General features: G+C 41.4%; 2 protein-coding genes across 3 annotated transcripts in view; one reads left to right on the forward strand and one right to left on the reverse strand.

Annotated features, from left to right (window-relative positions):
• Window positions 1-13,286, forward strand: part of LOC105278615 (synapsin) — a gene marked incomplete at its 5' end in the record, with an annotated part of 44,624 nt that overhangs the window by 22,108 nt on the left and 9,230 nt on the right. Inside the window, 3 exons of the mRNA XM_026969265.1 lie at window positions 11,959-12,164; window positions 12,598-12,862; window positions 12,972-13,218. Of these exons, the coding sequence (XP_026825066.1) occupies window positions 11,959-12,164; window positions 12,598-12,862; window positions 12,972-13,218 (718 nt within the window). The remainder of the gene's footprint in view (window positions 1-11,958; window positions 12,165-12,597; window positions 12,863-12,971; window positions 13,219-13,286) is intronic.
• The window catches only part of LOC105278599 (metalloproteinase inhibitor 3), an 81,812-nt gene that overhangs the window by 17,684 nt on the left and 50,842 nt on the right, over window positions 1-13,286 (reverse strand). Inside the window, exon 1 of one of the 2 annotated variants that reach the window (XM_020031326.2) lies at window positions 8,431-9,506. The exons of the other annotated variant lie outside the window; for it this stretch is intronic. The gene's annotated coding sequence lies outside the window, so the exon portion shown is untranslated. Of the gene's footprint in view, window positions 1-8,430; window positions 9,507-13,286 lie in introns of those variants that run through there. 2 annotated transcript variants of the gene reach the window in all.

Below are 13,286 nucleotides of genomic sequence, written 5' to 3' on the forward strand. Positions count from 1 at the left end.
GTCATTGTGTACGTGTATAGCTATATTTTACTGAATTTATTGAATTAAGCAGCAGTCGAGAATACTGTCAGTTCAATCACGTGACTATTATTTAAAACCTTATTTCCATTATTTTACAACAACGGACAATGTCATAAATATCGAAATTGTACAATTTATCACTACAAAGTCCGTGAAGCTGAACGTACGTTGGAAATAAATGTCCGTTTATGTCGGTTAGAGACAAAAAGCGAAGCGCAGCGCGAAGGACTCCCAGATGGCCTCTTCTACTTCACTCAAATGATGCTAAAGCCGTGATGGGACATAAATCACGACGTCACCGCGCGTTGATCAACGGTCGCTTCTAAAACGGGCATAGATCCCACCCACTGGCAATCCATAAATCGCGCGAATCAGCATCATGCATCACTTCTAATATAATTTTACAACTTCGCTTCTCCTAGCCCGTTCCTCCTTCCCGGAAATTATGTTTGCCCAACGAAGCAAATGGCGGGATTTAACGTGTTGTTCCGCGTATAATATTGATATGCGACCGCCAATCGATTGATATCATTGGGATCGTTTGGATAAGCTCCACTCGCCTTCAAAGCAGGATCATCAGCCACCCACGGGGAATTCGTGATTCGTGGAAAATAGTGGATGAAGTCACTCTCGCGCGACGCGCCATGCATTCTACGCTGCGTTCGCTTCTGAGTAACGTGGGCGATGGAAAGCAATCGAAAACACCATTGACGCACGCGCGACTATTTGTGCGACTGATTTCACCAAGGAAACTGAAACACGATAATCTCAAATGTGAGCTTTTCCTCGTATATTTCCAAATACCACTATCCAGCTTTCAGCAGTGCTCGATGCGTAGTTTTACGTTTCAAACACGCAATTCTCTCGATTGTGGATTTTTCACGTACAACTTTTGAACTGAAACTGATTTTTGATACCTGTGACTACATTGAAGTTTTAACGCATATTAAATTTACAGTTTCAACTTGCTTTCTCGTTTTTATAAATAAATAAATATATAATAGATAAATTTTAAGATATCAGTTGTCAACTGTCAAGTTACCGTCGTTGAATTCTCGATTCTTGACTGAGTGCCACGTGCTTCCTATTACGCACAGTAAAAGTCTTCATAGCGACCGCAACGCAAGGAGGGAGGAAAAAACTGAGATATCGCGCGATTAGCGAATGGCTCCAATTAACAAAACGCTTTCCCATCCTAGAAATTTTCTTCTTCTGCGAAGCGATGTTGCGAAACCGTTTATGCGAGCTTATCGCGATTCTCGTCGTTCGTCGGTGAATGAGATTGTTGGTCGCTGAGTCACATGCGTAGTAGAGCCACGCATTAGTTAGGTCACGAAAGAACGCGGCAGACGTCGTCGTCAGCTTTAAAGAACCGGCGGCGCGGTATCGCTTCACACGCGCCGCAAAAAGACACCCTAAAATTGTAAGAAACGCGCGAAGGTCTTCCGCGTATTTAAAATTATCATACAGAATGGTGGTTTATCTCTTTTTGCGCGCACCGAGGTCGAGAGTTCATTTAAAATTTTCTTTTGAGCGCGTATGCTTTCAGAGCAAAAATAATTACAAAAATGCTTTTCGTAAAAGAGTGACCATCGCATAACAATAATATGATTTTATAATTAAATATTGTTTGTAATATAAATTAAATATTGTTTTATATAAACTATCTTAAATGTGATTAAGACTATGCATAATTATGATTTTCATAGTAAAGTAGCATCATAGAGAATGATAAATTATGCGATTTGTCCTGATGCCTTTGTTAGACTAATGTGTTCCGAGTATGTCTCATACTCAATGGAAATGAATCTTAATACGACAATTTAGTAATTACTTCCCTTACATAACGCATTGTTTGATGGATTACTTCACCGCCTATGCTTCAGAGAGTAGCATCAATACGTCCAATGTCGAGCCTTGAATACGTATCCGACTAATTATAAAACCGAAACGTGTCACCGTTGGTACCAATGTATTCAACGAACAAGTAATAAATGCAAATACACGTCGTTAAAAAAAGCGACGTTTCATTTCATCCGGAGAACAAGGCAAACTGATGTCATTACAAACGTAATGTACGTACATGTCGATTACGACGGCACAGATACACTCGGCCGACGTCTTTATCGATCTGACGTCAAATACTTTCGATTTTTACGATCATTCCTTCCGTAATTATCATTACACCAGTACTTATACCGATTTTACATCAATCTGATAAACGATAAACCTGTACGACTGTGCGCGACGCGTATATGCGCAATAATATCGATAAGATGTGGATGCTGCAGCGGGTCGCGCTCGAGAGACGTCGGCGCCACGTAATGCAATTGCCTTGCCTTCCGGCGAACCTGCCGAGTAATAAACGAGAATGTCAATTAAATTCTGCCAGGCGATAACGTGCTCCGTGTAATTCACGGACGAATGATTCTTCTCTGTCTATCTCTTCCTTGCACGCGCTCGCGTCTAAGGGCGGAACCGTCCGACGTAGAAGTGCATCAAAGAAGAGCGCAATATAGGAATGCGAATCACCGTGAAAAATGCACGACTAGATCGGTCGTGTATCTCGGGTGATGTAACGAGAGAAACCACGAGGACCACACCCCGACGATGCCGCATGACCGTATGGTGTTTCGTAAGTTGCAGACTTTTAGGCAAGGCCACCATGAAACGGGTTACGGAATGTCCCCTACAGGGTGTTCGAGTTTTCGCGACACGTATCGCATGAACACGGCACACGCAGAATATATATTAGAACGTTGCAGGAAAATATCATTCTTGTCTTCTCTGTGTGATACATAGATGGTACGTAAATCGAAAATGTTATAATAGAATATAATGTAATTTCAACACAATGTTTCAGCTTTAAAATAAACTGAAATTTAATTATATTAAAACATTATTTTTAATTATCGTAAGTTTTTAAATTTATGATAAACTACTGTAAATAAGTTTTGATTCTTACATGTACAAAAATGATACGTGACGTGTACAAGCTAAAAATCGAAAATATTACGACACCTGAGAGAATACAATTACCGCTAAAAATATTTATTTTTGAAATAATTCTTTCTTGGGAGTAGTGTTCAAAAATACACTATGGACAAACTTTATCATTTTCAAGGGAACGTTATGCAATATCTGATGTACGTTGTCGTCACCGAGTTCACGAGGATTAAATTGACTCCAGAATGATCATGCTCATGCGCCGGCTCAATGCATTTCGGTACACAGATTCGATTTAGAGTCTCGCGTAGTTGCAGCGAGGTTGTACTTTCATGGCGATAAAATTGACTAGATTTAGCTGCATGTGGAATAACGGCAAGCCCGTTAACTGTTTAATGAGGAACTCGGTTACACAAGAGGCTATCCCATTACTCTCATAGGCGGCCGTCGATAGTGCTCGACGCCCGTCGGATATTTATTAACATTTTGCATGATCGCGTGTGTGCAGACATCGGCGGGGATCCATCTTACGTGCACACGGAAACTGTCCGCACCTCCGGGAATATTAACGGTACCGCGGGCAACAGGACTCTGCTTCATAACTCACGCTTGTAAAAGAATTAAACACGACCGTGCACCGTCCGACCATGGTTGCAACAATATTTCGCGAACGTAATTTATTATCGATATTGTTCGCGCGTGTACACATACGAGAGTACATTTTTATTATTTAAGGCAGCAGACTTCTGTCCCTTTCTTTCGGGATTTAATCAATGACGCGGTTGAATCCATCGCGATCTTAATGTTTTATGATGCTCGTGTTAACGGCCACTTAACACCTAATAAACGCTTCGGAGATTTCCCTGCGTTACGACACGACCACTTAAAATCTGCAAAAACCGCGCATGCATGTGATTCCGGCATGTTTTACTATTTTCTAATACATATATATGTCAATGAAACCTGCATTTTTATTACTTCGCGTGTTTAATATAGCTAGCATTCGAAGGAAGTCGTGATAGGTTATTCTCAAACAGAATCTTGTTTAGTTGGTTTAGCAGCGCGGATTGACTAATCGTCATGTCTTTACGTTTCGTTTATGGACATTAATACCTGCAATACGTTATAGAGCGAACGGGGTCCACATTTGTATTATAGTTTATTAGAACGCTCATCAAAATTTTATTTTCATTAAAAGTGACTTTTGATGATAAAATATTTTGACAAAAGTACCAAGGGTATCTATTTTATTTTTGCGTCTAGAAAGTTTAGTTGTCGCGAGTATAAAAATGTTTTGATTGTATCATTAACGATGAGACTAATAATTGTATAATAAGTTTTTGTTACATCTATAATATTGTATCTGTATCCGTAATACATATTATATTAATACATATTATATTAATATGTATTATATCAATTACAGGTAATAATTAAAACATATAATAATATATGATTATAATCATATGATTTACATTGACTAAGTACCATTATTATTATTATATTATTATTAGCGTTATTGTTACGTATCGAAACTACTAAAATATTTTAAAATGTCAACAACAGATTCCTAGACAGCTTTAAGCGATCGGTTTCCCGTCAGTTTCCATGAAACTACTCTCGATCCTCGATCTCGACGACGCTGTTCGTTACCTCGGCTCTTCTGTCTACTCATTAGCGGGTGTGCATCGCGCGAAGGTTCTTGAACCGTGGTTAATTGTTGTGGGAACTCTACGGTATTCCCGACGGTATTTCCGGGTAGAGAAGCAGAGTTTGTGCAGTCTCGCGCGACATCATCCGTTCGCACTTTGTTATCTTTCAGGAAGATATTATTTTTTTTATGAAACTATATTTAATTCTATCGACATCCCGATACATCAGTCGAACGAATCACGCGCGATGATCATTGTAGATCGTTCGATTGCGCGGTGAGACTGTTTTCTTCAGCATGCGATTGGTATCTCCGACAAATGATCGCGCGTTTATCTCGGTAGGATATCGCTCGCGCCGCTGAAACGCCGTCTACCAATCGCACGGTGTGTAACCGCTGAATGAAACGATTGAAACGATCTCGCGCGATAGCGAACCCCCGCATCCAAACAGTGATTAGTGCCGCTTGCGGCACAATGTCGCCCGCGCAATCGTGACGCAGCGATTGGCGTGATTAATCGTGCTGATGGACTGAACGTCACTAAAATTGAATGCATGTCGAGTACCCACCGTTGCAGGTATTTCAACTAGACGCGGCGTCTCAATCTCAGGCCGATTCCGTTGTCGGGTATTGGACGCAAGCCAATTTCCGACGAGCGTGATTTATCAGACGATTCGTGCACGCGTTTGCATCGAAGAATGAGCCGTATTGTGATAGAGAGGCACTTTGCGCCGCTTGCACAGCAAGTTAGGTGTAAAAATAGTTTGTATAAATATAGAACGTCGTCTAACAATCTTGTGCAGTGTAAACGGGTTAGTAAGTAGAACAAGAAAAGAAAGGAGAAGGGGGAAAAACGAGGGGATAATAATTGAGTCGCATGAAATATAAGCACGAAATGATAAAAGCTTACGAAACCCCCGAAGAAAACGCGAACATAAACATCAAGAGTTATCGAAAATCGATGACCAAGTCGTTAAAAAGAGTGACATGAAATTTTGCGCTCGCGCCGAAGGCGAACTGAGCTCTGCCTCGAAATATTTCGTCGGTTATGCTATTGACGATTGCAGGTTTGGAATGATTGCCGAAGTGCATTCCTCGCGCGCTCGTACCTGCGCGATCGCGAATCGCCGTAGCTATAAATACCCGATACGGCGATTCTAATCTGGCCGGACAAGAGAGAAAGAGAAAGACTGACCACGCATTTACGCGTATCCCTTGAAAGGGAATAAAACGCGCGTAAAGCAAAATGGTACCTACGAACGCGCCGAACACGCGTGGCCGGCTTGTTGGCGCCACGCGAATCGATGTATATTGAAGTAACGAGTAATAAACGTAATATTACACGCGCGGCGATACGGCGCGCGCATTACGCCTGTGTGTACGACGATGAATTATAATCCTCCTCGTGTAATCGCACAATGAGCCGGTCGCGCCGCAAAAATCGCCGAGATTCGACGGGATCGCCGCGATCGCCGGTGCAATGAGAAGTGGCAATTATTTAACCCGCATCCGAAGGCGAGTCTCGATCGCTCGCTTCACGAGCAGTCTCCAGTGCGTATTAACGCGCGATGCACTTGTTGCCTTGCTGCTGGGATGTGCGAAGGCCTCCGATATGTCAGTGTGTCATGCCGAGCACCTGAGAATATATATCTCCACGCGTCACCGTCGAAGAAAAAACGCTAGCTCTCTTAAAAAAGATCCAGTGTTGCGAAGGATAATTGTATGTCTAAAGCTTCACACTGAATTATAATCGGCGTGAAAAATAATAATTATAATTCCATAAAATAAAATTTAATCGTTGAAAAGTTATTCGTGAGAGATAAATCTCTTGGTAAGGTAAATTAAATTAAAGAAGCGTACACCCTCGAGGTTTTCGTGATTAAAATTCTTCCTGTGATGGCAGATTTCAGATAAAACGCGTTCGCGAGCGCGCCCAGTCTCTCTCCGGCGGTTAAACAATTTTCTTTTATTGCGCTTCGTGCGACACGGAATGCTCAACGACGACACGTTATTTCGGATGTTGTGTCGGTTGGAACCGTTGCCAGGAAAATAGTCACCTACGACTCACGTGGGAGAATCGATCGTTAACTCGTGTGAGCAGAGAGGTACATGTGTACTTAGGAGCAGGACTAGCTCGTAGAGGCGGTCACGAGCGTGCCGCTCTCGTATTTTCCTACACGTTCCGTTTATTGAAATTGCTTTTCCTGGAAGCGGGCTAAAATTAGGCGTAAATCGACAGCGTCATCAGCGGCGAACAATTCAGTTCTGGTTTATCACACAAGCGAGTGGAGTAATTGCGCGATATAACAGACATCGCAATTTCCGCAACAAGCGCCTTGTACCTTTCGGCACGAGCCAATTATTAGCACATGATGATTTTAATCTTTCGAAGAAAGATTTCGTATTCATAATGCCTGCGATAGTCATGCTGATAATCGTTCATCAACGTCAAAAGTCGTTATATCGCGCGCGAGCAGAAAAGTTATAACGACGCATCGCATCATGCTGGTCGCACGAGGTTTCTCCATCGTCTCACGCACTCGCTAAGGCTCGTTTAATCGTCTCTTCCAGTATTATCAATTGGCGGAAAACGATCCCCGCGTAGGTATTCATCGTCGGCCGTAAGCTACGGCTAGACACGCCAAGGCGTCGCGTTAATCGTCACTCGCGCGATGGATATACGTGTCGCCGCGAATTGTAATTGCAGATGACGTCATTATTTACGGGTCGCGCGCGGCAGATACGCCGTGCGATCCCAAAACAGATCCTAAATTAAATGACGAGGATTTTATTTTAGAAGAACATCGCGCCGGCGCACGCACGCACACCGGCTGAAATATTTTCTCCGCACGTCGTTACGCGTTTCTTCACGCAACCCGTCCTGAGATAAGATCCACTCTATAAATTAAAATTGAATGGCCGCATCAGAAAGTTTGCCCCAAAATTATTTTCACGACTCTCATCGTGACTGACATACTGAAAAAAAAATACGAGTAACGTAACGTCGATGGTACCGTTGAAAATTTCTTTCAATATTCTTATTAAAAATTATGTTGTTTTTGAATATCTATATATACATCGAGAGATCACTGTGATATTCATATTCAATGTCTTCCTGTGCTTATTACATGGATTCTCTACGGGATACTATTTATCGTATAGGAGTAGCGCTTCAACCCTTTATGGACCAACATTCATAAGTTTGACTCGTTTGGCCACACACACTTAGCCGTTCTGTTTACCCAACCTGGTTGGATGCCGCCGTATACTTCTATCAATCATTTGATACGTACATTTCATATAATCTGTCTTATTTATATCGAAATTCTTTATTCTGATAAAAACTAATTTCTAAGTACCACCTGGATAAAGTATTTCTTAAAATCAAGATATCATAAAATTTCACTTATTCATACATTTTCGAAATTAAATTTGCTAAAAGAAACATCTGCTTTTAAAAAAATCTAATCTATTACCAATACTTGAAAATATTTTTCTTTGAAATTTTTAAATACATATTAACATATGCGTTTTCGCAAAGCAACGTTTTCCAAAATTCTTGTATATTACGATCCTTCAAGTATTTGCATTTTCTACAAATACTAGTTCACAGAAAGATATGAATTTTGAATCAATATCCTTTAAATCTAGCTATAATCTGATTGTATGGGCGATTGTGCAAACTGAACTCCAGCAGGACAATTTTCCCTTATCGTGTGCGATGCACTCGTCCGGAAGTTGCACAGAGACGACTGCACTGCAAAAGCATACTCGTAGTCGATGGAGATCCGACAATGCGATACGCAGATTACCTTTCTCCGATGACCCCTTCTCTCTTGATCCTTCCGCTCGTATAGATACTTTCCGCACAGTTTCTTCCGCCTTTCGCCGCTGTCTCTTCTCCGCGTTCGAGATCTCACAGCTTCGCGAGCATAGCAATTCCCGATCGGGACTGCAAGACTAATCGTCACGTGGAAACTGCACTCGCGCTTTGCCGCGGGTACTCGATCTCGAGGAGCCGGTCGCTTTCTCGCGCGCAAGAAGAAGGATCCTCGTTGCAAGTTATCATCGAACGTGCGTGAGCGAGATGGACAGAGAGAGAGAGAGAACGAACGAGCGAGCGAGCGAGCGAGCGCAGAGGGATCCTCTCTCACGTGTACGGTGTCTCACGAGCTGGACCACGCGCGCGTACGCACGCACGTCGCGACCGACCGATCGCGCGCGAGCTTCGAAAAGCAATGCAAGCGCGGGCGACACGCTGAGGCTCTCGTTCCTTCCTACGTTCTTGCTCGCACGGACGCGTCGTTCCTGGCTCGTGCTCTCTGTCCCTCTCTCTCTTTCTCTCTACCTCCGTGCTTTCTCCGTCTATCTACCTCGTGGTCTCTCTTTAGCTCCTTCCCTCTCCACTGGACACGCTCGTTCACCATCGCTCGTTCTCTCTCCCTCCGTATCTCTCTCTTTCTCTCTCTTGATCTTTGATGCCGACACGTTCCGTCTCCCTCGCTCCTTCCCTCCGTAACTCCATCGACAAGGTACGACCATCCTCGTCTGATGTTCTCTGATCTCTCCGGATTGCGCTCACCTCCTCTTCTTCCTTCTCCTCTTTCTCCACCATCTCCTCCTTCACCTTCTCGCAGTCACAAATCTTCTGGCCTTCCCGCTCCCCGTCTTTCTGAAATGCGTTCTCTATCTATCCAGATTTATCTTTGTCTTCCAATTGATGCGGCTGTGATTGCTCCGTTTATCTTTTACTATTGAAGAGATTTGCAGAAGAGAAAAGTACATAGAAATCTGATTTATTGTTGGAGATTGAGATTCGTTGCATCGAAATAATATTAATAATTCTAATAAAAAGTCTCGACTTTTCAATGCTTCTCTTTAAAAATAAAATATATAATATTTAAAAAAAGAATATCTTCTAAAAATCGGACAGCTTTTTATGAAATATCTCTTCTTTTTCTTCTGTTGAGATTGCTCCAATTCATGATTGATACATGGATTCCTCCATCGTTGGCTCGTTTTTTGGAAGATATACACATGGCTCTACCTTTCTCAAGATTTCCTTGCCTCTTTCACACAAACGTATTCAGTGTCGAGACAAGCTCGACAGTATGATTCATGAAGGTCACCTCACTTCTAAAGATGGGCCTTAAATCATACCCAATTTCATAGTCGCGAACAAGCGCGTACCTGATCAAGCTTTTGACATTTAAGCTCTGCTCATCTCTGCTTTTATGTTAGCTTCAAAAGAGATACCATTATGAAAGTGTACGTAGCGATCTTGTATCAAGAAAGACTACATGTGGAAAAGAAACGATTTAAAGTGATACCTGGAAGACCAACTTGAAACCTCATTATGCTAGTAAAGCCTGTCTCAAGTCTACGTCACATCTACGCTTGCTTTAAATTCTAGCTATGAATATCATCCATACTCTCTGGACGTCTAGTACTCCCTCTCTCCTATCTTGTTCTCTGCCACAGTGAGAGCTTTACTTATCGTACTTCATATTCGTTGCCTGGAGATACGTCTGCTCTGAGATCTCTTTGCTATTTCTTGTGAAATAGATCTTCAATTAGAAACATCTTTCCACTTTCGGTCTCACTTTTCATATTATTCGTTTTTTATTATCTTCGTGTGAGATCGAGAAATCGTATATGTGTTATCTTTAAATATTCGTTCAACCCTCTCTTGCTGTCGTCAATCGCTATAACATTTTCTTTCTCAAGAATTAATATGAAGACGAACCTTTTTGATATTTTTTGACAAATTTTATGTTGATATCGAGACACGATATAACATCATGATATTTGAATAAACCATGATGTCTTGACTTTTAACAACTGTTCTTATTATAGCAAAGCTCTCTACCTGTTTTTCGCAATCGTGATCTCAGCTGTTTATCGTCTTTTTTTCCAACGCGAACGTCAATTTGCGTACTCAGCGGTGCTCAAAGAAGACAATTCTTTAACACCCACGTGCCGACACGAACACATGTATGCTGACACGAGCAGATTGAGCACTCTTATATCATGCCGTATGATATCGCAGTACATCGCCGGAGATCGAGCCCGGATACAGCTGCTCAACTGACATGGGGACAAGATACTAAGCAGCCACTTCCTTTTTTACGTCCATGCTGTTTGCAAACAGCATATTAATGGCGTAGCACGCGCCGTTTTAGCAATGAATCTGCATTTCCGCAGCGGCAAAAAACTATTACTCGCACGAAATGGTGACTAATCTGAGCAAGGTGGACCAAAATGAATTATCCGTTGCAGAATACACAATGATGCGCTAGCGATCTAATTCCTGCATTTTAATTTCCAATTACACGTACGATTTTGGATAGACTGAAATGCATTCATATACACACATACATACATCTTCCTTTATAATTGTCTCTAAATCGATATAAAATATCTCTGTGTGTGACAATATAATATGATAATATAGTATAATAGTGTAAGAAACTTTCCCGTGTATATTACATGTTAAAATTTGATTATCTTTATTGCTTCGGCTTAACGAATTAAATTTATGTTTACATCTTTGTAGTAACTCAATGAGGAATGGGAGATGATAATTAATTAGATACATGGAAGGTAATGGAAAATATCTAAAAAAAGTTGATAAAGACAGTATGGAGACAAATGAAGAATCTAATAAATTTTATACGAATCCGATCACGAAGCAGCACTTAAGCGCTCTCGCGTTTATGACCTGCTTCTATCACCAAGAAATTCCATGGTTATCTATACGGTAACGGGATACTCGGAGAAGCATTTACCTCTTATATCGACTTTTTCCTTCTTTAATTCGATTACTGTGGAATGAAGTGAAACTTGTTGATGACTATAACGAAAACACATGAAGCGAAATAAGATCTCTTTCTTAAGAAAATAATTATATTAAATTTATATCAAATAATACTATAAAACATAACAATGCCAGTTTTTAATATGCGGTGAACAATATTATAAACAATGTCAGATATTACATATAAATTATTTCATATTTAGAGAATCGTATATCATTTAAAATTATTATAAAATATCGCATTTAAATGATATGTTGCTTGTGCAATCTATATGCGTATATATATCCAAAAATATATTTTTAAGATTCTAACAATCTATATATGATGTGTGCGTGTGTGTGTGTCATTTTCGTTCATGCTTTTAGTTAGTCATACATAAATTAGTGATGGTATACGTCGCGCGATCTGAAATTGCATCGTTAATTGAACATTTAAAGTGGCATCCGCGAGAAAGATACTTATTGACAGGATGCATGCATGCCAATTATTCTCTAACGATTCATTGATCAATTCCGATTGCAGGTAAGCGCATCTCGATATCCCGTCGTGGTGAAACTGGGCCACGCCCACGGCGGAACCGGCAAGGCCCGTGCAGAAACAAATCAAGAATTTCTAGATCTCGCTTCACTGGCTGCCATGGCGAACACTTATTGCACTGCGGAACCTTACATCGACACCAAGTACGACGTACACGTGCAAAAAATCGGAAATAATTACAAAGGTTTCATGTAAGTCGTCAAAGTTCGTAACAATTAATGCCGTATAATTAAACAGAGTTGATATATCTTAAATGCTGAGAATTACAAAAGTTCATAACAGTCTGAATGAAGTGGCATAAAATATTCAAGAATAAAGTGTGCTCTTTGACTTTTAAGATAATTTCAACTCTTTAAGCTTCAAGAAGCCAATGTAATTAACAATTCAGCTAATGATAATGATTATAATGAATCTAGTTAAACTGAAAACTAACTTCTCGATAAAAAAATCTAGAAAAATTCAATATCATTTTATTATTTATTATTTGAACGTTTCTCGTTATTTTCCAACATTGATATGTCGGAAAGCAGCAATATGTAGTTTAAATTACGCTGCCTACAGCTTAGTCGCGTTGAATGAATATCGAACAAGTGATTGTAATAACTACTGGTCCAATGCCCGCAGGCGGAAAAGTATAAGCGGCAGCTGGAAGTCAAACACCGGCTCGGCTATGCTGGAGCAGCTCACCGTGAGCGAGCGACATCGCACATGGGTCGACCAAGTGTCGCAATTATTCGGAGGACTGGATATCTGCGCGATCGAACTGCTGGTGGGCAAGGATGGCCGCGAGCACATAATCGAAGTGAACGACAGCGCGCTATCTTTAATGGGTGACTCTCAGGAGGAGGATCGACGTCACATCGCGGACTTGGTCACCTCGAAGATGCAGGTGTGCGCAAATTACGCGACCGATTACGCGACCGTTACTACCGATCCGCAAAATTCCTTCCTCCGCGATCATTCTTCATTGCGTCTAAATTATAATCTACGATCGTCAGGTTTACTGCCGGCCCCCGAGTATGTTGACGAAGACCGCCTCGCGAGGCTCGATGTCGGGCTCTAGTCAGGTAGGCAGCCCGGTAGAAGATCGAACTACACCTGCAACAGCAGCCTTGGGATCCCACGGAAGCATGGGCTCCATGGCCAGTATAGGGAGCTTAGGTTCCGTGGGTTCCACTGCACCGATGCAGAGCGATGTCACCGCTTCGGACAGTCATCAGCAATTGCAGCGACGTGACTCTCAAGGTACGTATAGACATATTACTTGTATGCGTGAAAAAAATTGAAATTTGTAGTGAGAAAAAATCGGAGAA

This window comes from Ooceraea biroi, chromosome 4, assembly GCF_003672135.1.
Source record: "Ooceraea biroi isolate clonal line C1 chromosome 4, Obir_v5.4, whole genome shotgun sequence".
Lineage (NCBI taxonomy): Eukaryota > Metazoa > Arthropoda > Insecta > Hymenoptera > Formicidae > Ooceraea > Ooceraea biroi.